Source organism: Marmota marmota, unplaced genomic scaffold, assembly GCF_001458135.2.
Source record: "Marmota marmota marmota unplaced genomic scaffold, marMar, whole genome shotgun sequence".
In the NCBI taxonomy this organism is placed as follows: Eukaryota; Metazoa; Chordata; class Mammalia; order Rodentia; family Sciuridae; genus Marmota; species Marmota marmota.
The window spans coordinates 6,317,304-6,341,501 of record NW_025999982.1 but is presented as its reverse complement, the minus strand read 5'-3'; the positions used below and the strand labels follow the sequence as shown (position 1 = coordinate 6,341,501).

General features: G+C 41.3%; 1 protein-coding gene across 4 annotated transcripts in view; it reads left to right on the top strand.

The window, feature by feature from the left end:
• Btbd9 (BTB domain containing 9) overlaps nt 1–24,198 on the top strand; it is a 403,587-nt gene that overhangs the window by 278,620 nt on the left and 100,769 nt on the right. For all 4 annotated transcript variants that reach the window (XM_048805236.1, XM_048805235.1, XM_015487348.2 and 1 more), the window contains exon 8: nt 21,215–21,404. In XM_048805236.1, the coding sequence (XP_048661193.1) occupies nt 21,215–21,404 (190 nt within the window). The remainder of the gene's footprint in view (nt 1–21,214; nt 21,405–24,198) is intronic.

The window sequence follows — 24,198 nt, the reverse complement described above, 5'->3', positions numbered from 1 at the left end:
TTGGTGCAGAGAGACACCTTCTCACCGTGGCCTTCATTGCCTTTTCTCTGTCCAGTTGCATCCCTGGTGATTTTTCCTCCTCTTATAAGGACATCATTCATTGGATTAAGGCCTCACCCTATGGCTGCATTGAACTGAATTACCTCTTTAAAGGCCCGACTTCAGATACATTCACATTGCAGTGTGAGAACTTCATCGTGTAAATTGTAGGGTTCACAGTTCACTCATAATAGTGCATTAGAGGGAACACGAGGAAGAGCATCAGAATGTTAACAGGGTTTTTAGATGGTGGGCTCACAGGACATTTTTATTATATTTTTCTGCATATATCTTTTTTTTTCTTTAGTGAAGATATGACACTTTAATATCATGGGGGAAAATAATATTTCTCAGTAGAGCTATTTGCATGCTGTCCCAGGTAAGGGCAAGGCAGACTGCCGGGCCAACCCCATGCCCTCCATGTGCCTTAGCACCCTGTACACACTAGAGACAGCACACTACTGTAAGAACAGCCTCTTTATTGGTGAGATAAGGGAGTTTCTTCATGAAGTATAATGGTTGACCTGATGAATCTAATGAATAAACCAAGAGTCCTTAAGAATCTGGATGAGATGCTGGGGTTGTGGCTAAGCAATAGAGCACTTGCCTAGCACTTGCGAGGCGCTGGGTTCCATCCTTAGCACCACATAAAAATAAATATAAAATAAAGGTATCATGTCCAACTACAACTAAAAAAATATTTAAAAAAAAGAATCTGGATGAGAAATGCTAAATTTTAAAAAAGGAGTATATGCTTTGTGAGTCCATCCATGTCCAGTTCTGGATAATGACCATTAGTCTGCAGCAGCAGAAATGAGATCCGTGGATGTTGAGGCTGGTGGGGGTGGGGCTGAATCCCAAGGGTCAGGGAGGGAACAGGTTGGAGCAGGCTTTGTGTCTTGATTGTACTGACAGTTTCCCAGCATCTACATAAATCCAAACTCTTCAGGGCAGTGGGGGCTGGGGCTCAGTGGTAGAACACTTGTGAGGCACTGGGTTGTATCCTCAGCACCACAAAGAAATAAATAAAGCTATTGTGCCCATCTACAGCTAAAAAAAAAAAAAAAAAAATTAAAAAATATTTTTAAAAACTCATCAAATTGCACGTATTTACATGCAATTCATTGTATGTCAAGAAAGATGTTTAAAATGGGAGGGAGGATCTGGGAAAAAATATTTCAGGGCCTTTTGGACATTACAGTGTTACTTATTTCTTAAAATTGTAACTCAAGGCTGTGCTTCGAACCAAAAGAAACCTTTAGGATTAGGGGGTGTTGTAGCTGGGTGAAATGTTTGGCAGCCCCCTCCCACCCCATCACCCCACGTGGCAGGGTTGGGTGTGACAGGGAATTGAGTGAAATGACAGGACCCTGGGAGAGGAGGATGGTGGGAGAGTCAGACTGGGGCGCAGCAATCTTTTTGAGTTTATTGGCTCATTAATATTGTGAAGATGGGTATGTTTCTTTTATAGCTGCATTAGATACTTATCTTTTAAGGACAGGAATCGGTATAGTGCTACAAGGAGAAAATGTACTTAAAAATCACAACATTACCTATGGTAAAATTACCATAAAAACTACCTAGTGCTCAAGCAGGGGATTACTGCAATTCTGCCCCCATAATGACAGGAAATGGTCGTTGGTGAAGTTGTTTTCCATGAAGCTGTGATGAAATCAACTAAAATGGTAATAAAGCGGTGTGTAAAAGAGAGGGACTCGAGTGAGATATAAAAGTGCAGAAGGTGTTAGAGTGTTGGAATTGGAATCTTCAGGAAATGATTCTGTAAAATATCAATATGAATTGAGTTCTTGGTTCAGAGTCGGCAGCAGTGCAGGAAGGTCCCATGGCTGCAGGGGAAACAGAGAGATGCTGTCCCAGCCCCAGCCCTGACCAGGCAGCTGCCATTCCCCCGGTGGTCAGAGGAGCTGAGGCAGAGCAAGGTCTTTGGTAGCAGATGACTGATGAAAGCCCAGTTTCCTTCCTGCTGGCCCAGAGACCCAGTCACTCCGGGAGCATTCACATACTCTTTGCCAGTGATTCTTTGATGAGTTAATGTTCAGTAGATGTCTCTTATAAAAACTTGGAAGCACATCTCAATAAAACCTCAGTGAGCTGTGGAAGCACACTGAATACACATGGTGAGAAATATTTTATGTTATAGAAGTCACTTTTATATTGATATCATATTCCAAGTGAGAGACCTGTCTCCTTGTCACCACTGCTACTGCCATCCTAGTGCAAGCTGCCACCATCTTTGTCCTTGCTTGCTGGGCTCCCTGCATCTTCTCTAGTCCCTCTATTGATCCCCACTCCAACAGGACTTGTCTTGTCAGAACACTGCTTTGCTCACAATCACTCAAACACTTTATCCATTACCTTTAGGTAAGGTTCAGAATCTTCACCCTGGCTCTCAAGGCCCTGCATGATCTGATGCCTGTGCATTTGCTTCATCTTGTATAAATCTCCATCTGGCTTTCCATGTTCAGGGCAGGGCCTTCTTTCTGTCTCTGGAGACCACAGGGCGTTTGCATTTGCTATTTTCTCTGGAATGCTGCTTATGCCGTCTTCGTCCTGACCCTAATTCATCAAACCCCACCCCTTATACTCAGGTAGCCTCCTATTAGTCTTTATATTTCATCTAATATTACTTGTTCAGAAAAGCCTTCTCTGATTCTCTACTGCCAGAATAGGTGAAGTTTTTTCATCTAATGCTCATAGATCTGAGATTTTTTTTTTTTCAGAGCACCTACTTTCATTGGTAAGTATACATTTTTTCTCATAGTTTGATTGTGTCTGTTTTGTGCACTGCTGTATTTCCAACACTTGGAATCTTGATCTTAATAAATGTTGAATGAATGAATGAATGAATGATGAATGGAGTGATGTGTTTCCAACCCAGATCCGCATTCTCACTCTTCTATTGTTGTACTGTGTGATAAATAAGACACGGTTTCTCAAGGCCTCAGCTATCTCAGATATCTCAACCATAAAATAAAAAACAAAATTAGCCTAGCCGGGTGTGGTGGCTCATGCCTATAATCCCAATGACTCACAAGGCTGAGATAGGAGGATTGTGAGTTCAAAGCCAGCCTCAGCAACTTAGCAAAAACCCTAATCAACTCAGCGAGACCCCGTCTCTAGATATAAAAATACCAAAAAAGGGAGGGTGTGGTGGGGTGGCTCAGTGGTTAAATGCCCCTGGTTCAATCCCCAGTCCAAAAAAAGAAAACCCAGCCTAATGACCTTTTTTCTTTGTTTTTAATTTTTGTGTTTGTTATTTTTACCTGTAGTAGGACACAATACCTTTGTTATATAGTTACTTTATTTTTATGCGGTGCTGAGGATTGAACTCATTGCCTCACATGTGCTAGGCAGACATTCTACCACTGAGTCACAACCCCAGGCCCTCTTTGTTTTTAAACACCTATCCTGTTGCTGTATGGAATCATGATAATCACACACCTCAGGTCCTAATGCACCAGGCGCAGTGGTCCATGCAAGGCCTTCTCTTGATATTTTTACTCTGTCCCCAGTGATTCACCGTTTATGACACTATGTCTCTACTGTGTTTGATTATTTCCTTCATATTCAGACGTTCTTATAAAATCTTTAATACTGTAGGTTTTTGAATGTTTTAATTTTCAGAAAATTTTTGTGTTATGAATTCTTTATGTGCTTTTCTCATCCAATGTTATGTTAAGTTCTACATATCATTGCGTCTTAATATTACCTGGCACTCATCATAATCGTAAATGTATTATTAGCAAATTTATATAGTCCTACTATGTGCCGGACACTGTAGTAAGCACTTCACATGAAATAATTGAACCTTCACAACAGTCCAGCAAAGTTGGTGCTGTTATTGTCCTCGTCCGCCTGGTGCTGGGTCCTTAGTAGTCTCCAGTTTCCCACTCCCCAAAACAAAGCTGCAATGAATGTTCTTGAGTCTGTGTCCTCCCCGGGCCCTGTGTACAAGAGTGAAACTCCTGAGTATCGGTGCAAACACGTTGCCTTCTGCCCTGCATCCCAGCTTGACCCCTGCACATGCCCTTCACCAGGAGCACACGAGGGCCCTGTCCTCCCATGTCCTCACCCTCATGGACATGTGTGCTTGCTACTCTTCACCAGCACGGGGGCCATAAAGTAGTTTATCACTGTGGTTTTAATTTGCTTTTCTCTGATTCCTGTTTCATACTGTGGCTGCAGCCACACTGATACAAGCCACCAGCCCTCTCCTTGCTGTCACCTGGCAGCCCCACATCCCCTCTAGTCCTTCTTATTGTGCTTCTCACTCCAGCCAGAATCACCTTGGGAACTCATGGTGCTCAGTCACTGGCTCCCCTTTAGCCCCCATAAGGATAGGAGTTCTATGTACCCCACACTCGCATCCCTAGGACACATGCCCCCTGGACCTGAGGTATTGGCTAAATAATTATTGGACTTGGATGGCCAATATTTATTTTAGAACTTTGCACCTGTTTCCTTAAATAAAATGGACCTGTAATATTTTCTTGGATTATCTCTATCTTACAAAGTTATGTTGAAAAAACGAGTTGCTCCCCCCTTTTTAAAAATATTTTGTGGATCTGTGTGTGATAGAGTATAAGATAAATTTTGTGATTGGTGAGCTCCCACATCTGTGGTTTTGTTTTGTTTTGTTTTTAACTAGCGTTTCACGGAATGTGTGGATTAGTCAAGCAAATTCATATATATCCAAGACCACAGTGATGCCAGAGTTCACCTGCCATAGGCTCCCAGTGGTGTTTTCCCTCATGCAGGGTGGATGGCTGTGAACCATGTCCTTGGTCAGGTGGTTTCTACAGTCATCCATTCATTTGTCCTAATATTTTTTTGAATTTTTTAATATTTATTTTTTAGTTTTTGGCAGACACAACATCTTTGTTTGTATGTGGTGCTGAGGATCGAACCCGGGCTGCACGCATGCCAGGCGAGCGCACTACCGCTTGAGCCACATCCCCAACCCAAGTCCTAATATTTTTTAACTACAAAAATTCTTATATAGAAGTTGTGTCTAATAGAATATTAAGGAGCCTTCAGACCTCACCCTCACCTCCCTGATTTCCTGGACCCTCCTGTCCTTCCCCATAGAAATACTTTGTTTTCCTCCTACTTCATCCCTTCTTTCCCTCTGAATTCTCCCCTCTTGTCTGCCTGATTTTTATGGCTCCAGAGGAAAATTGAGTTATTTGAGCTTAAAAACAAGATTGCCAGAGGCGTAGCTTTGGCAAGATTAGAGTGGTGGGCAGCAGAGGAAGGGGAGTGATCCCTGTACGTTTGCCAGGTGGTAGGAAACAGATTCTCCTGTCGGTGCATAGTTTATGACTCAGAGATTTGGGGGCAGAAACATGATGTTAGTGTCAACACAGAGGGGCTTGAGAAGACTTGGCAGTGCACACCCAGTCTTGTTAGTTTAAACTACTTTGAGTCTCTGAATCTCAGTCTCAGCTAGAATGAAAATCACAGCACGTAACATTCCTGTTCAGACATCCCCCATTCTTCTGAAGGCATATTACTTTAAACCATAATAGTAATTTTCATATCATGTTATTTTTATTTTTCAATTGGCTGAAGACACAGTACATGCAGAGAATATTACTCATCAGACAGTCACTGCCAGCACGCACAGTTGACATAATGGCCATCAAGCTGATGCAGAGCCTGACAAGCAGGCTGGAAGAGCTAAAAGGCAGGATTCCTTGTGGTAGATCAGTTAGAACAATTTTATATCTCAGTGTTTTACATAGGTGACATTTTGTATGATAAACAATTAACTGCCTGCTTTTGACATTTCAGAGTTAATGTGGAGAGTTATAAAACCGACACTGTAAACGTCACCTCCAAAGTGAAGTGGTAAACAGCTCTCAGCCTCCGGGAGGGCAAGACCTAATTATTCCTCACTGTGCACTCTGTACCTTTTTACAACCAATTGGTGTTTCATTGTCTTTGATAAACAAGATAATTGATATAAATGAATGTGATCCTGTAAAATGGTTCCCCAATTGCAGGTTTTCATGCTGGGGTATAATTTTCCTTATGGCACATTACTGTTAATCTTTAAGTGGATAGATTAGTTAATCAGCCTTCCACACGAAGACATTAGGTGAGTCACCCCTTATCAGAGCTGACAAAAACACTGGGTGTAAATAGGGCATAGGAAAAAATGACTTATGGTCCCTTAGTGAGCAAGAGTGAGTGGAGTTCTGAGCGGGAGGCTTAGAATTGGGAGCTCCCTGTCAGGAATATGTCTTGGCAATGGCCAGGAGGTGCGACCTCCTCAGGAACAGGGTAGAGGCAGCGAGTGCTGAAGAGGCACACAGCCCAGCCTTCTCTCCCTGCTCCTCCCGAGCTCTTATCAGCCAGAACAATGATTTTGCACCACTTAATGACTTGCAGGCGGAGAATCATAAATTTGAAAGTGCTTGCTTGCTTCTTATTTTTTGGAAAAGGGCTAGGGCTTTGCAGAACTACCATTTTGTATCATAAATTAGCACTTAGCCTTCTCAATCCTCTGTTGGAAGGCTCTCTTCAGGAAATGTCAAGGACCAAGGTAGCAAAGGACCCACATAAGTTTGCACCTGGTTGGGAAGTCTGGGATGAAAGATCCTCTGCTCTAAAAAACCTGTTCCTCTCTCTCCCAAATAGAGAAAAAAGTGGGTGAACACTTAGGACAAAATGGCACATCTGTGGCTTCCATTAGGGGAATGTAGTCACCATATCCTTTGGAGTCATGTTGTTTTCAAAAGTAATAATTAATACGCACTTACATGACTAGGGCCTTCTAATACTTAAAAACTAATTCACACTCACGGCAAGGCAAGCCGGAGTGAGACAGAGCCTCCCAGGACAGCTGTCTGGCAGGGCTATCGCATAGCCTTTCACAGATCCAGCGCGCCAAGGGTGGTTTGCTGTCCAGTTTAATGTCATCTCTTCACCCAGCGGATGGGCTGCCTCCCTCCCCCTCTCCCACTCTTGAAAGGTTAGCCTTTCTCCAGAATAGAACAGGTTTCTCCTGCAACATCTGTCAGCTTGGCAACGAGCACACCCTAAGGAAATTATGAACATTTGAAGACCATCTAAATACTGCAGGGAACCTTTTCTCTCCCTCTCCCTCTTCTCTCCCTGCTGTCTTCCCCCAAGAAAGTGGGACAGCCACATGGCATTTTCAGTTTCAGTCTCACTAATAAATTATAAGCCCATTTGTGTCTGTGGTTTTTTAAAAATGTGTTTTGATTTGCTCCTTCCATTGTGATAGCTCTTGAAACCTCGAAGCGGCGGCTGTCCTAGAAGGCAGCTGTGAGCAGACCCTTTTGTTTAAGGAAAAGAGACCCCCTAGCCACTGCACTGTTAGCACAAAGACGCTTCTTTGGTCTAATGACTCAGATGATCTTGATCTGATTCAGTAGGTCAGAAATTGCTGTCCCCAGCAAATATCGACCAGAAAGGAACTGCTTTCTCGGTTATTCTCAAAACTGCCAGCTGCATATTACACTAGCAGGTGCTAATAGTTTTTTGCAGGTCAGTAGAATTGTTATTGGCTCTTCCTTCCTTTGCCCCTATCCTTGTTCAATGACAAGGTGGCTCATGAGAATAAAAGTCTCCCTTCTTGTGCTGCACCCAGATTTTTGAAATGCTGGACCCACCTACCCGTTCTACATGGGAAACCTGGCTCTCCGTGGCTGGGCAAGTGCCAAGCTTGGGTCTTGTTTCTCTGAAACTCCCAAAATTCTTTTGTAAACCTTGTCCAGTTTAGTTCTCTGTGTTCAGAGGAAGGTAGGGAGCAGAAGGGATTGCTCTGTTTTGTAGGTAGAGAAATTGAGTTAGGGTAGCTCAGAGGCTTCCTGGTGATTGCCTAGGAAACTGTTCCATGGGGCCGACTCTGCTCTCTGGGGCCTGCTTTCCCGGCCCGTTGCCTTGTCCAGTGACTCCAGAGCAAAAGAGGCAAGGGAACAGCTGCCCTGTCCCCCTCTGACTTACAGCACAGAGATGCGATGGCAGGAGGGCTAGAATGTATAATGAGACACTTCCTAACAGGCAGATATGAAAACGAGTGTCTTTTAAAATAGCATGATTCTATTTCCTCCATCTAGATTAACCTTGGCCTCCAGGATGTCATGTAAACTGCGTGTTTCACCAGGCTGTGTTTCTGGTAACTACTTGAGAAGTGTGAGTGGAGTTGTTCAGAACACTCCAGGCTCTGGCTGCCTTCCCAGCTGGGAGGTCAGATTCACCCAGGTCCCAGGTCTCCCCTGGGGAGGCTTCACCTCAGTCACATCCAGGATTGCCCAGCTCACCCACAGCCCTGAGCTCCAGCCAGCTGAAGCCGAGTGCCCCGGAAGCCAGCTGTTCCCTCAGGCATCCTGTGTGGTTTGATCAAGGTCTCTCAGTTTTAAGCCCTGTGTTCAGAAGTTGCAGCCATCTTTACCCATGTTTCTTCTAAATTCCATCCTGTTCTCCAGAGATGCTTTCATACTACTCAATCCAGGATGGTGTGTGGGGCTAAGACCTCAGAATTTCCCTTTATCGCCAATCTTTTTCCCCCTACCTCCAAAGGCTGTGATAGGAAGACTCTGCTAAAGTGGAATTAGAGGGGCATATTTGCTACAGATTTTGGGGGGGCATTGTCTCTGTGGCATCCATAACCTGATTTAGTGTTTTAATACCTCACTATTGAACTACGTTTTGTAAAAACTCAAATTTTATCATCATTGATGCAATTTAAAGAATTCAACGTCTTAAAATTCAAAGGGTATCCCTAATCCCAAAACCAGTCTGATTTAAATTGTTAACGTTTGAACGAAGCCTCCAGTTTTAAAAAAGAAAAGCTACTCCTTTATTAAAGGGATAGTTTTTTTAAAAAGTATTAAATAAACTACCATTTATTCTGTCGGACTTTTTCTTTTTTAGAGAGAGAGAGAGAGAGAGAGAGAGAGAATTTTAATATTTATTTTTTAGTTTTCGGCGGACACAACATCTTTGTTTGTATGTGGTGCTGAGGATCGAACCCGGGCCACACGCATACCAGGCGAGCATGCTACTGCTTGAGTCGCATCCCCAACCCCCTCTGTCGGACTTTTAACAATTTTTTTTTATTGGTCCTTTGTTCTTTGCACAAAGTGAATGAGAAATATTCTCCAACCTATGGTGACAGCTCTGCTCTTGGGTCACAAAATTGTTTTGTAGTAGTGTGGAACAAAAAATAAGCCTGTTGAGTTGGACCTCTTTTAGGACATAAGAAAAAATAAATCCATGTAAAACCCTAACAATGCTGCTCATAAAAAAAGATACCCCTTATACTAAAATTTTTCCAAAAATGTTGAGAAAGTTTCCAAAACTTGCAAAACCATTTTCAATGATTATTTGATGTTGGGTATTTGACTTACCACGTGAATAAATTCTCAGTGTGTTTAGGGAAAGGATGTGGAATCTCTTTCTCTAACAGATTATGTCCAGAGTGGCGGGGGGGGGAAACACTCAATCAGATATTGCCTATTAGTTCAAACATAGAATTAGGTTTTAGGACATCTTTTTTCTTACACCTGGAAATGCCTTTGTCCTCAATTTCAAGGCTCTCCTACAGAGCGAATCCCTCTTTGATACACTACAGTAGTTACTGCTGCTAAAAATCTGATGCTTGATTCTGTAAGGCTTTTTTAAATTGAAGATTTTCTCAGCTAAAACCTCCAGCATTTAAGCTGCAGGATTGTCGAACTACAGAGAAGAGAGTAAACTATATAGTTAGTTTTGGAAAGTCCTTTCCATTAGAGGCCCCAGAGAGAAATGACAGAATGCAGTGGTCCTCGTGAACCTGCACATTCAAGATCCACTGTCCGTCCCCCATCTCACCTCTGCCCCTGAGGATCACCCCCTCTGATATCTCATCTTCTCCAGAGTGGGCTGCTTCCCCTGAAGGGTTTAGAGTTATAACTGTATTAAGTTTGCATATGTTTGAGGAGTTGTGGGAGCACATTTGAAGTTTAGAAGTGTCACCTCTTCCTTCTGGTCTATTTCACCAGCATAACAGGTGAAGTATAATCTTAAGACATGGTTTGAACAAACTTGATGATATGAAAATTGAACTAGTACAAGAATAATCAGAATGCAGAGTTAAATGCTAATTAAAACAGCTGAAAATGAATGGAGTAGGAATAGGGCCTCAGGGGAAGGGGAACCCAGCGTTGGAAAAACTGTGGCCTGTCTTCTTCCCCTGCAGGTTTGGAGAGGTGGCCATGACTGAGTCCTGTGGGATCATGTTTGGGCAGCCTTCTCACAGAGGGACTGAGGAGCACTTAGGGAAAGGAAGCTTAAAAATTGTATGCCACGAAAAGTCAATTTTATTTTTGGAGATGTGATGTAATCTATGATTGAAAAGTGATAGAAAAAACTAGGAGCCTGTGTTGAAGGGAGTGTTTTTGTAGCTTTTTGATGGCTTCTAGGAAAGATGGGCTTGTTCTCTAATTAGCTATTGTTCTTTTACAGCTGTTAAGACATAACAGCTGTGGGTATTTTTTTCCTTATGAATTACTCCACAGAAGTTTGGGCTGCATCGTGTTGGAAGGCTGCCTGATCAGCAACAAGTTCCTGTGTGGGCCTGGGCTAGGCTCTGAGGGTGCTAAGCCTTAAAGAAAAGTAGTTCTGTGGGGGATATGGAGGAGTGACCTGGAGCTAACAACAGCTGTAGTTGTCTTGTTGGCCAGAAATGTTTGGTGTCTAAATCTTAGCAATGGAGAAAAATCTGCTCTGAGCCTATTAAGTACTTGTTTGCCGAGTGAGCCGCTGCACTGTTAGAAAGCAATTTTGTAATGAAAGCAGCCAGGGAAGCATTGAATGAAGTCCACCACAAGTACAGTTTTTGAAGATAAAGTCCTCTGGAAGTGCTAAATGTTATTTCATTTTCAAAAAGCTGCTTCAGATGCGTTTTTTCCCCCCACCTCTCAAAGGTGATCTCTGGAGACAGTTAAATAACATGTCAGTCTTATCTTTAAATATAGCTGGTACAGGTGGCCCTCAGGTCATGTCCTAGTGAAGTAATACTGCCTTTTTAAAAATTTATTACTCCTGAATTAAATTTACTGGCAGGCTGTTGGCCACCCCGGGTGCTGTGCAAGAACGGGCAGCAGTAAAGTGGTTTTCAGCTCACTTTCTCCGCCGTTCCCCACAGTGTGCGTCATTCCGATATCCACACACGGGCAGAAGGTATGCACTTTGTTAACATGCAACTTTTGCATTCAGAAGCAGCAAATTAAATTTGTCTGAGCAGAATTGCCGTGTGCATGGAGGGGGAAAAGTAATTTCTGCCCAGGCGGCTCCCCTTTGCCTTCTGCTCACAGCACAAGCTATTGTAATAGGTGCAGGGCTGGAGGATGGCAGAGGAGACCCAGGAAGAGACAGACGCAAGATGCTGGGTGTTGGCAGGTATGGGTTTGTAAACAAAGTGACACAAATTGGGGCAGAAATTCCAGTGGGACAAGGGAGGAGCCTGGAAGCTTGGAAATACAGCACAAAGCCGAGTCCTGTCCAGATGGTGTTTTTAATAAATTTATCAGACGCATATGAAAGACGGTAATGAACATTCAGAGCGGGGAGTGGCCCAGTCCCTCTGGGAAGAAGAACAGCCCAGCACCTTCTGTGTGTTGCAGTCAGGTAGAGTCACACTCTAATTTCTCCCAGCACAAAGACCACAGAACATATTCAGACCATTAAATATTGGACAGCCAGCCAGGCATGCAGAAGCGTATGTTTCTAGAAAGAATAATTAATGGTAGGATTATTTCCTGCTGAAATGGAGGAAAGGGAGTCTATGTTAGTAAACCCAGTGGTGACATTCAGGATAAATCTCTTCTGTCAGAACACCTATAATATAACTAAAGTGCAACACTAAAAAACCTTTTATATTCATTAAAAACCACATTGTAATCTACATTCCTCTTTCCCTCCAAAATGGTTTCTCCATCTAAAATATTTTGGTCTACCTCAAGTGAGCAAACTTTCTGTATGTGGGACAAACTTTTAGGGAGGACTTGACGGGGGAGGGGTGTGTGATGCTTACATAGCAACTCTTCTGCCATAGGTATATTTGTTTTCTTTTTTAATGTTTAGGTCAAGACCCAGAAATTGATCATACTTACTTTTCTAAGAAAACTTTCACTGAGAATGCATTTTTTTTCTGCTTTATTTAGTAACTTTTAGATTTTCTTAACTTTTGGTCAGGAACTGTATTAAGCAAGATGAAGTGCCACGATCTTACATGGGCATTATTTTCCAACTCTAATTCATTCATTCAGCAAACATTTATTGAGAATCTACTCTGTGCCACACAGTGCTTCTTCACAACGGGAATGTAGAAGTAAAAGAAACAGAAGTCCCTGCCCTTGTGAAACTCACATTCTAATTCTCTTAATTATCAGGTTAGGTCAGATTGACAAAGTGATTTGGATATTAAGATTTGGTACAGTGCTGGAATGATTATCTCATCTTGGTGACTTGTCAGAAGGTCATCATCATCTGGGAGTTTGTGCCCAGATCCCTGTCCTCCTCTTTCCACTTGGTGGCATTATTTTGTCATAATAGTGTTAATTTGACTCATTATCAAAAAAGTAGGAATGATAATTAAGAAATATGCTAAGCTTTTGATGTTGCAACCCAATGAAGTAGAGTTGATTATTATGTTGCTAGTCCTGTGTGTGTGTGTGTGTGTGTGTGTGTGTGTGTTTTAAAGAAGTGTGGGGTCTTCTGTTATAGTACTGGGGTAAAGCACTCGCATAGCATGTGTGAGGCACTGGGCTCCATCCTCAGCACCACTTATAAAAATAAATAAATAAAGGTATTATGTCCATCTACAACTAAAAATATATATATATTTAAAAAAATTGTGGGACTGCCAGGCGCTGTGGTGCACAACTGTAATCCCAGCAGCTCTGTGGGCTGAGGTAGGAGGAGTGCAAGTTCAAAGCCATCCTTAGCAATTTAGGGAGGCCCTAAGCAATTTAGTAAGACCCCATCTCAAAAAAATAAAAAACGCTGGGGGATGTGGTTCAGTGGTTAAGTGCCCCTGGATTCTATTCCTGGTACCAGAAAAAGAAAAAAGAAAGAAACAAAAGAAAGAGTGGTAGGACTTAGGGGGCTGGTGTTGTGGCTCAAGTGGTAGAATACTCGCCTAACCTGTGTGAGGCACTGGGTTCGATCCTCAGCATAAAAATAAAATAAGGATATTTTATCCACCTAAAACTAAAAAAAAAAACATTAAAAAAAAAAGAAAGAGTGGGACTTAGGGTAGATTTCAGTGAGGTGGGTCAATTTCTATGTCTATATGTATGGAGCGTCTGTGTGTTTCTGTGTTAGGCTCCTTTTATAGGTACAGACTTTGACTAATTAACATTAGTGAATAATTATGTCGAGGTCATGATAGAAACCATGGTATATGCTTCTCCAGCACAGAGATGTAAGATTCCTTGTAAAATTCTTTACAGTAAAATTTTTTACTGAAGCATATATGTTAGACCACCACCAGTTCCCAGAGTGCCAGAGGGTGGTAGTACTGGAGCAGTTTTGCTTAGAGAAAGTGTTAGAGACTGAACAGATCTTCTTTAATAAGACCATTTATAAATATGGCTATGGAGAAGGAATTGGAAATGCTTGTACCAGCCTTTCTGCCCAAAGAGCTTGAAGCTACATCCATAATGATTTTGCGATCATCTCTGATGTTGATGTACTAATTGAATCAGATTGTCTAGGGATAAAATTGTGAAGCAGTAAAGTATAGCGTAGGTGGAAATTAACAAACTGAGAGTCGAGAAAGACCACTGGTGAGACCTCGTTGTGTCTGCAGAGGATATCAGCATTTGAAATAATTGTCAAGGGTTTTATCCTTTCAGAGGCTTGCTGTCTTTCTGATTTTCATAAAAATGGTGTTAAGATATGTGAAATTTAAAATAAGGTTCCCTGTGTGCAAAAGAATACTACATGTGTGAGGTTCGGAGAGAAGGAACAGTCAGATATTCGTCACCCAACTTAGGAGACAGAGCATCACCAAACCTTTGAAGCCCCTCATGTGTGCCTCCTCCAGGATCATCTCCAGTGTCCTCCTACCTAGAATCTGAATTTTACTGTATACCATTCCCTAGCTTTCCATGACAATTTCATCAATATAAGTTGAATTATACTCTGTGTTTTTCCTGTCACTTATGTTAACAACTTTCCTGTGTGAGATTGACCCCTGTTGATAAAGGGAAAAGTGAAAAAAGAAAAAAGAAAACCCTTTTTCTTCTCTTACACAGACAACACTAATGTGTGAGGGTTTTTCTCGACACACCAAAGCAGTTCTCCAGCAGTGTCCTCAGTTCAGTTCTGACACAACAGAAGTTAGTGCAGACACCATAGGACACCAGTCACAAGTAGTAGGTCCCCCGGTTTCCCAGAACTTCTTTCCAGCTTGGTTATAGACCAGAGGTTCCCACAGTCCCCTTCTTGGATTTGACATTTCTTGAACTCTGGGAAACACTTATATTTGCTGGTTTGCTGTAAAGGAGACAGATGACCAACCAAAGAAGAGGTGCATATGGCTAGAATGTGGGAAGGGGAGCAGGGCTTCCATGCCCTCCACAAGTGGACCCTCACCCCAGCACATTCGCATGTTCAGCAACCCAGACTCTCTCCCAACCCCATAGTTGAGCCATAGGCACTATCACTTATGAACTCAATCTGCAGCCCCTCTTCCCTTTCCAGAGGATGAGGAAAGGGCCTAAAAGTTCCAGCCTTCTAATCATGCCTGGTCTTTCTGGTGACTAGTCCCCATCTAGGTGCTCACAAAGTCACCTCATTAGAATAAAAGACACTCCTATCACCCTGGAAGTTGCAAGGGATTAGAAGCTTATGCCAAGAACCAGAATCAAAGATTGCATATTAGAACAAAAGATTCTTTTAATATCCCTGTCACAAGGTTTTGGAGTTCTGTCTCAGGAATCTTGGGCAGAGACCAATACATACGTAGTATATTTACATAATATTTATTATATATACATATACATATAAAGTACATAGAAATAAAAAGAATTACACATAGCTCATTTTATTTTCATTTTTAGTTCACTAGTGAAATTGTAACTAGTAGACAAGCTGAACAGAGATTAGACATAAGTAAAGAGAACCAGTGAATACAATGGACTAAGAAATTGCCTAGAATGCTTCAAGGAATGTAAAAAAATGCAAGGAAAGTTAAGAAGCAGGGAGGGTGCAATGAGAAGTTCAACATAGACCTGATAGGAGTCTAAGAAGAACGGAAAACAGGAAATGAGGGAACCTCAGTATACACTAAAATAAGGGCCCCAAATTTCCAAAACCAGTGGAAACCTTGTGGTGGTGAATTTGGGGTGGGGATGTGGCAGGGTTAAGGGCGAAGCACTATCGCTGAGTGCTTCTGGGGGGTTTCCAGAAGACACTGGCATTTGAATTAGTGGGCTGAGGAAGACAAGTCTGCCCTTACCCAGTGTGAGTAGGCACCATCCACTCAGTTGAGGACCCGGGTAGAACACAGAGGCAGAGCAAAGGCAAATCTGCTCTCTCCCCCAAAGCTGGGGCATCAATCTTCCGGCTTTTGGTCTTCAGAACTTTGGGTTCTCAGGCTTTTAGACTTAGACTGAGCTAAGCCACTGGCTCCCTCCTTTTTCTAGCTTGCAGGCAGCATGTTCTGAGTCTTCTCAGCCTCCATAACATGAGTCAATTCCCATAAGAAGTCCCTTTTTTCATGTGTCTGTCTCTTTCTGTGTATAGCTTATCTGTTCTGTTTCTCTATAAAACCCTCAATAATATAGCTATAATGTTCATATTTAGTCCACAGCAGGATCAATTAACACATGGGTACAACATAGTATAATTGCAAAACACCAAAACCAAGGAGAAAAAGCCTTAAAATTAATAGGAGAAAAAAAGAAATTGCTAGAGTTTGGGGGATAGCTGACTGTAGTGGACAAAACAGTAGAGGCCAGAGATTATGGAATAATATCATCATAGTACTAAAGAAAAAGAGCTTATATCCAATTAAACTATTTTGAAGAGTGGTGGCAAAATGTACTATTTCAGCTTTTTCGTTGCTGTGATCAAGAGACCTGACAAGAACAAAATTTTAGAGGAGAAAAAGTTTATTTGGCGCTCATGGTTTCAGAGGTCACCCATGGCTGCTGCTGCCTTTGCTCTGGGCCCCAGTGAGGCGGAACACCATGGTGGAAGGGCGTGGCGGAGGGAAGCAGGACATGGCGGTCAGCAAGCAGAGAGCTCTGCTCACCACGGACAAAGTGTATACCCGAAAGGCACAGTGCCTGGAAGCTACCTCCTCCAGCCACACCCTGCCTGCCTGTAGCTACCACCCAGTTAATCTGTGTGGGTGGGTCAATGCACTGATTAGATTAAGGCTGTCTAGCCCAATCATTTCACCTGGGAACATTCTTGTATTGTCTCACACATGAGTGTTTGGGGAACACCTCCTGTCCAAACTATAACATACACCTTCAAACAAAAACTTGGCCGAATACTAATAGATATGCCATCAGTTGAAGAAAGTTGAACCAAAAGGAGGGGGGATATTTAAAAAGTAATAGCGAACAAATTGGTGAATGTGGATAAACTGAGCCATAACCCCAGCCCCTAGTAATGACTAATTTAGAGAATATAAAACAGAGTAGAATTAAAATGTTAGATAATAATGACAAGCCACTAAGCGATTGGTATTAAAAAATATTTAAGGTCTTCTGTATTGTTCAGGAGAAGGGACTATGCAGTTTTCAGCTTTAGGCATTGTTAAGTCTGATATGATTATCTAAAAATAACTAGCAAAATCGTAGAATGGAATGTACAACTTCCAAACCAAATCAATAGAGAGAACTGGTGAGGAAAATAAAGGAAACCATCAAATTGTTAGCTTTATGTCCACTCTGCTCCAATTTTCTAAGGAAAGCAGCAAAGAAGAAACTTGTAAATAAATCTGCCCATTAAAAAACACAGAACACTGAGCTTATTTTTAAACTATTGTATGTTATTTACAAGAGACTAGGAAATTAAAAAGTAGTGTGATACTAAGAAAATAGTACCCAAAGTAAAGACATCAGATAATGTAGACTTCAGGGTAAAGCCATTATTAGGAGTAAGAGCAACAGTATGTAATGGGAAAGGTCTAGTCCTCCAGGAAGCTTTAATAATTCTAAAATGATGTGTATGAAATGATGTGATCCCAGAATATATAAAACAAAATTGAAAGAATTATAAGGAGAAACCTGACAAGACTACAGTCATAGCAGGAGATTTTTAACAAATGTCTCTGAAAAACTAGTAAGTATGTAAATGATTTTAATAACAATTAACAAGTTTGATTTAGTAGACATATATAGAACTCCACAGCCCTCAAATTAGAGAATACACACTTATTTTCAGATACACATGAAATATTAAGAATTAATCACATACTGTGCCACAGAGCATGCTCATTACTGCACAGACCACATGCTGCATGCTCATTACTGCACAGACCACACCTTTTGTCTACCTTGCAATGGAATTAAAAATTAGCAATGAAAAGATGACATGAAAAATTATATTTGGAAAGCTAAACACATACTCTGAATGAACAAAGAAAAATTATAATGAAAATTCGAAAACATTTGAAAGTAGTCAGCTTTTGAAGTATCAGACAAATGCAGGTTGAGGGACATTCTACATAATACCTGACCAGTGCTCTTTTAAACACTGTGTAGTATGTTAAAACTTGAAGATAAAGGTGAAAACAGGAGTTTGAAGTAAAATGTTAGCTTTAAATACTTTTGTAAGAAAAAAAAAGATTAATGAGCGAAGTGCTCATGAGATGGGATGTGGTTCAGCGGCAGAGGACTTGCCTAGCACGTGTAAGGCCCTGGGTCCACCCTCAGCACTGCAAAAAGGGAAGAAAAGAAGAAAGGGGTTAAGCGTTCACTTCAAGTAGTGGGTGGTTGGGGTGAGAGGGAGTGAATCCAAAGGAGCAGAAGGCAGAAAATAATGAAGAGAAGAACTTAGTGAAATAGGATAAAAAAGAAAAATTAAGTGTTGGTTCTTTGAAAGCCTAGATAAAGTAAGAAAACAAGTACAGGACTGATCAAAAAAGAAAGAAATATACATAAATGATATTTGAAATGAAAAAGAGGGTATAAAGCAACTTAGCAAGACTGGCTCAAAATGAAAAATAAAAAGGGTTGGGGATGTGACTTAGTGGTTAAGTGCCCCTGGGTTTAATTGTTGGTACCCCCCCCCAAAAAAAAGAGAGAGAGGGTATGCTGTGGAAAATTACGTCAGTGTATTTAGAAACTGAAAATGTAAAAATTAACTGAAAGGAGTGAAATATCTAAAACAGTTTTGAAGAAAAAGAAGGGAAAGATGAGGAGGAGAAGCACTACTATTAGGAGACTGTAAGATTACTGTAAAATTATAGTAACCAAGACAGCATGGTGGAGGCACAAAGCTGGGCAAAGCAATCCATGAAACAGGATAGAGATCTTAAAGAGAGGTGCCGGCACATAGGAAAACTTTATACATGACTACAGTAGCATAAATTAGTGGGGAGAAGGACGGACTGTTCATTAAATGGTGCTGGGGAAATTGGCCATCCTTATGAATAAAAGATGAGAATAATTCCTATCTCACAGCATTCCAAAAATAAATTCTAAGCAGATTAAAATGTGAAAAGGAAAATCTGAACACTTTTAGGAGAAAATACAGGAAAATATCTTTATGGATTGGGTATAGGAAATAATTTACAAACCAGAAAGGGAGAGCTCAAATCACAAATGAAAGATTAAATATTTCTACTCAGTATTAACCTACAAAAGATTGTCATCCTGCACATCAATTATAGAAGGATAATAGAAAAATAGGCAAAAGGTTAAAAAAATAGGCAATTTACAGAGGAGAGGTAGGAAAAAAGGTTCAACTTCATCTAAGAAAAAGGGTGAAGAACTAAAACCACACTGATGTATAATTTCGTACTCTCTGTCCAGTATTACCAAGAGTTACTTTTAGTGAGTTGAAAGTAAATGTTTATAACTGCTTTGGTGAGTAATTTGGCAATATTCAGGGAAGTTGAAGAGAAACATGGGTATGAGTATAATTCTTTTCTATTGTTTCTATTAATTATCTTCTATTATTCTATACAGCAAGTATATATTCCTTTAAGGAAATTCTTAGCCAGGAACACAAGGACACACTTCTGTTTGTAATGAAGAAGAAAATAATGGTAACGGTCTAAATACCCTTTAGTGGGAAGCTAGATGTATACATTTTGGAATTTATACATTGAAATACTTTATAGACTTTAAACAAATGATCGTATTTATGTTTCTATTGAATGTTCCTTTGTCCTGATAAGATAGATGTTAATATTGTTCACTTAATATCTATTTTTTCCTCTTAGTACCTCTCCTGTGCACACAGCAGAATGGCTCTTTCTGTCCTGCCTAACCTTTTAAAGCCATGTGACTTGCCTTGGCCAATGAAATGTGAGCATAATGGCATATTGCTTTGGGGAAATATTTTAAGAGCCAGTGTCCAGATCATTCTCTTCCCTGCTGCTGTGATTGTCAATATAAAACTCTGTCATTGGGATCTCTTGTGATATCATGAGCAGAGCCACCTGGCTGATTAAGTACAAAATGTGAACTGTGAAAAATAAACGTGCTACATGAAGCCACTAGGGGACTGGAAGACTGTCTGTCATTGCAGCATAGCCTGCGCTAGAGTGCTGTTTCAGAGCTCAGCTCCATTCACTGTGCGTCTTGTGCCACTTCTGGAAGTCCTCCCTTCTCATTAGGGAATGCTACCTCTTTTCCTGGAGATGGAGATGTCAGGACTTGCCCTCTGAAGATACTTCTTTACCTTTGTTTTGTTCTAAAGTCATGGGGAGCTTGTCTTTGGACCCCTTTTCTGCCATGAAATTTTCTTCACTGGTGGTTTCACCAGTGTTTTGCTTGTTTCTTTGGAGTTAAACTTCAGAGTCAAAGAATTCGTCACCAGAAAACCATCTTGTCTCTCTCCCTCCTTCCCTTCATTCCTTCCTACTCTGTGGCCATTCTCATTTTCAAAAAGCAAAGCAATTAGTGAGATGAAGTGTTAAGTCCAACTTTGGAAAATAAATGCATTGCTCAGATGATACATGTAGGATTATTTACTTCACATCATTATAAAGTTAGGAGTGTTTTGGCACGATGATAGTATTGCTCATTCTCTGTATTTTCAGAGAGTATAATATACTGAAAAATATAGCAAGTTGACATTGTCGATTTTGGTCTAAAATGTCTAAAGAAAATTGCAGATTTTGGTAGAAACCCTGTAGAAAAGGCCCAGGAACTTAAAATGCCCTTATCTTGTATTGCTCTCTCCTCAGTATTTAGAGAATCTTTATCATACTGGGCAGCCATCATTTTGTGGAAGCTCTTGACTTTTATAAATGAGCAGGTTGATATGGACTTGGAGTATAGAGAGAGACTGAGAATCAAAACACAGCTGGGTTTTCAAGATACAGTGGTTCATGAACAAAGGAAAGAGCAAATGTGTTGCAGTGACAGAATAGTAAACAAGAAAAGGAAATGAATCACGGCTGAGGCCAACTGTACTTTCTGAGAATCGATTGGTAACATGTCCTCGATCACTTTCCTGCTTTGTGAATTCTAAAATACAGAATTTTATGAATTTCCCACTTAACATGTATATATTTATAGCTCGTTAATCTCATTTGTTGGGCCAGGGATGTAGCTCAGGGTTACAGCACCTGCTTAGCGTGTGCAAGGCCTTGGGTCTGTTCCCCAGCACCACACACACACCAATCTCAATTTCTATAGTTTCTCTTTGTGATAATATTTTATGGTATATATATATCCACTCTGTATTTAATATGTTATTGTGTTCCTTCATAATAAAATACTATAGGATTAATTGCTACATATGGTTTGGTTTGTTCTAACCTTAAGTTCAACTTTTTAAAAATTATTTGGCATGGAAAATTCTTGTATTAAGATAATCAAGATGTTCTAATTTCCCTGTTATTGTTGATTTGAGATAGTAATTAATTAATTTTCTTCTGCTCATGCTTTTGGAATCTATTTGACTTCTCTTATCCTAATGCCAAATCTTGGGTTTGCATTCACAGTTCCCATGGAGAATGTTGCAACAATTGCTGATTGTGCCAGTGTGATCGAAGGAGTCAGTCGGAGCCGAAATGCCTTGCTGAATGGGGACACAAAAAATTATGATTGGGATTCTGGCTACACGTGTCACCAGCTAGGAAGTGGTGCGATTGTGGTTCAGCTGGCACAACCATACATGATTGGATCAATACGGTAAGATTATTTCTGCTCATTAATTAGTTTTTAAATGTAACTATTTTTATGAAAATTATATTTTGATAAAATGATGACCTCAATAACTTCAGTGATGAAATTCTGCTGTTCTCTGATCTGAACATGCAGAAGGGGGTAGGAGTGGAAGGCTGGGGCAGTAAAATTCCAGATGTACATTTGGATTTCTGGTGGGGAGAGGCACCGACATACATTCGGATTTCTGGTGGGGAGAGGCACCGACATCAGGCATGGGGGACTAGAGAAGAGGCCCACCTGGGCCGGGTTCACTCCCTCCCAAGTCTTCATTTGCATTGGCTAGAGACAGGGTAACATGTCAAAAGAGGTCTTACATAGAATGAAAAATTGTTTTCAGTGTTAATAAATGACTGCATATGAACCAAACAGATATGACTATGAAACCTGGTTCTAAAATCTTGTTAGTAACTTTGTGTCTGGGTTGTTTTTCATTATCCCTTTTTTGTTTTAAGAAAGGCACTTTAACTTTGCCTGATTTGTAGGAATATGTAATTTTTAAGTGGAGACTAGTATTGCCCCTTGACAGAATACTTTTAGTTGAAGAAGGCCATCTGGATCTTGAGTAGGCTTCCCTGCCCTGCCCTGCCCTTTCCAGAAGACCTCCAAAGTCCTCCTGTAAAAAATGTCTTTCTATGAATCTTTCTCAGTCTGCCTGGGGTGTAGGTGTTGGAGGCTCGTGACTGCCTCCTCCACCCCATCGTGTGCCACATTTGCTGTGTCGTTTCCTGTTCTCTTCTTTAAGACAGTGTATTGAAAGAGAGAACTAACAAAAATAAGGCAGTAGGAGTGTGACAGGCACAGATTTGTCAAGGGGCTAATAACCCCAGAGGTTTCCCAAGCACCCTGAGGACTTGGTGCTGGATTTCTTGGCAAATTCAGACTATTTCTTCATTAAATTGGCAACCCCTTTTCATCAAGGGCCATGTCACAAGCCTAGTACCATAAAGAAGCAAATCAGAGAAGCCTTTAGTTTAGACTGAAGGCCAGATCACTCACTTAGGCTTAGGGAGGGGTACAAGACCGGCCACAACCAGTCTAGACAGGCTACCAGTACAAATAAAAACTGTCACACTGCAAACAACACCCCCCTTCCTTTCATTAGCTGCATGGATTAACTAAAGTACTCATCAGCCACCTACTTAATAAGCTGTTTGAGAATTTTTGTCACAGATTATGTGAAACTTGCTTGTATATTTTCCATTATAATCTATTCTTCTTCACTTTAAAAATCTGGGAAACAGTTGTCCTTCTTTTGTCTTCTGGCACTCCTTATAGTCCCCACAATTTCTTAAAGATTACCAGTCGTGTCTCTGAGATTACATCTGCAATTTCTTTCAGCAGGCTTGGGGTGTAACTCATCTGAGCCAGGAGACTTGAAATCATTTAAATTGACTGGATACTCTCTTTTCTTTCACTTCACCTATTTGGGACTTCAATTTTCTCTTTATTATGTTTGTTCTGCCATTTCTAATTTGAAGGCCAGTCTTCTTGCCAATGAAGATTGAAGCAAACGGGCAGCTTAGTAGCTGTACCTGCTCTCTTGTGATATTTTCTTTATTCCATTCGTTTCCTTGGTACTTTGTGCCCCCTCCCCACCTCTGCCACCATGTGACGGTGTTCCATGTGATCTCAAATCAAGATATCTAACGTGAAGTTCTTCTGTCCTCCACCTTCTTCTCAAGTTACCTTGTGGTGTGACTCCCTGTCTCAGTCAGCAGCACCCCTTCCCTCCAATTTATCTGTTGCCTGAGCCAAAAACATGAGGCTATTCTAAATCTCGACCTCTCCTGTTCCTCCCCCTCCTACCAGCCAGCCCTGAAGTCCTGGCAGTACCGCCTATTTAACAATGTTCTGCCTTGTCTGTACAGCCTCTTCTCTCAGCCTCCACCTTGCCATGCAGCCTCTACATCAGCACCTCAGCCTGTCTTGCTGTTTAGTTGTTAGCATTTATGGTGCCTGCCCTTTCTTACTCCCTGCCTTCCAATCTCTGATCATCCTGTTCTCACTGCTTACACCTCTTACCACCTTCTCGTTCCCTTCTCTTACCTGTCTTTCTTATTCCCCTTTATTGTTATTTCTTATCCCCTCTTATTTCTTATTCACCCCTTAGGGAGTGCTTCTCTAACCTTCTGTCATCTCCTGGGCTTATTGAGACACCCTCTTCTGCCATCCGATGCGTTTGGTCTAGAGTTCCTGTCACAGCATTTGTATTATGATTATTTACTTGCTGGCTCCCCCTGCCCACCTGGCATGTAAACCTATGGCAACTCCAAATAAGCTTCTCTTGACAGGTTAAATGTGCATGAGGCGGGCTGTCATATAGAGGGGGAATTGTAGCAGGTACAGTAGGAAATCTATAATTTTAGATTCGGCAGGAACCTGATATGGTTGTTGCCAGGGTGACAATTGAAGACAAACAGGCTCTTCATGGGACAAGGCCACCTTGGCCTCTGCCTCTACCAGAGAATCAGAGATGTTGAATCTGACTCCAGGAAAATGTGTCATTGGTGCAGGAGAGAGCAGTGCCCACTTGGTTTTCTTTAAATGTGGAATGAAAATTATTCCAGCCCCCCGCCAAAATTCTTCTTTTCCTGACTCAGAGGGAGGATGATGAGCAGGAGCACAACCAGAGGCAGAATTGTGTATCTCAGCACAGTATGAAGCCTCCAACTTCCATAAGCCCAAGTATTGTTTTTTCAGTAAGAAGATCCATGCAATTGAAGCTCTGTATAACTAGCTGAGCGCCCAAAGAGACACG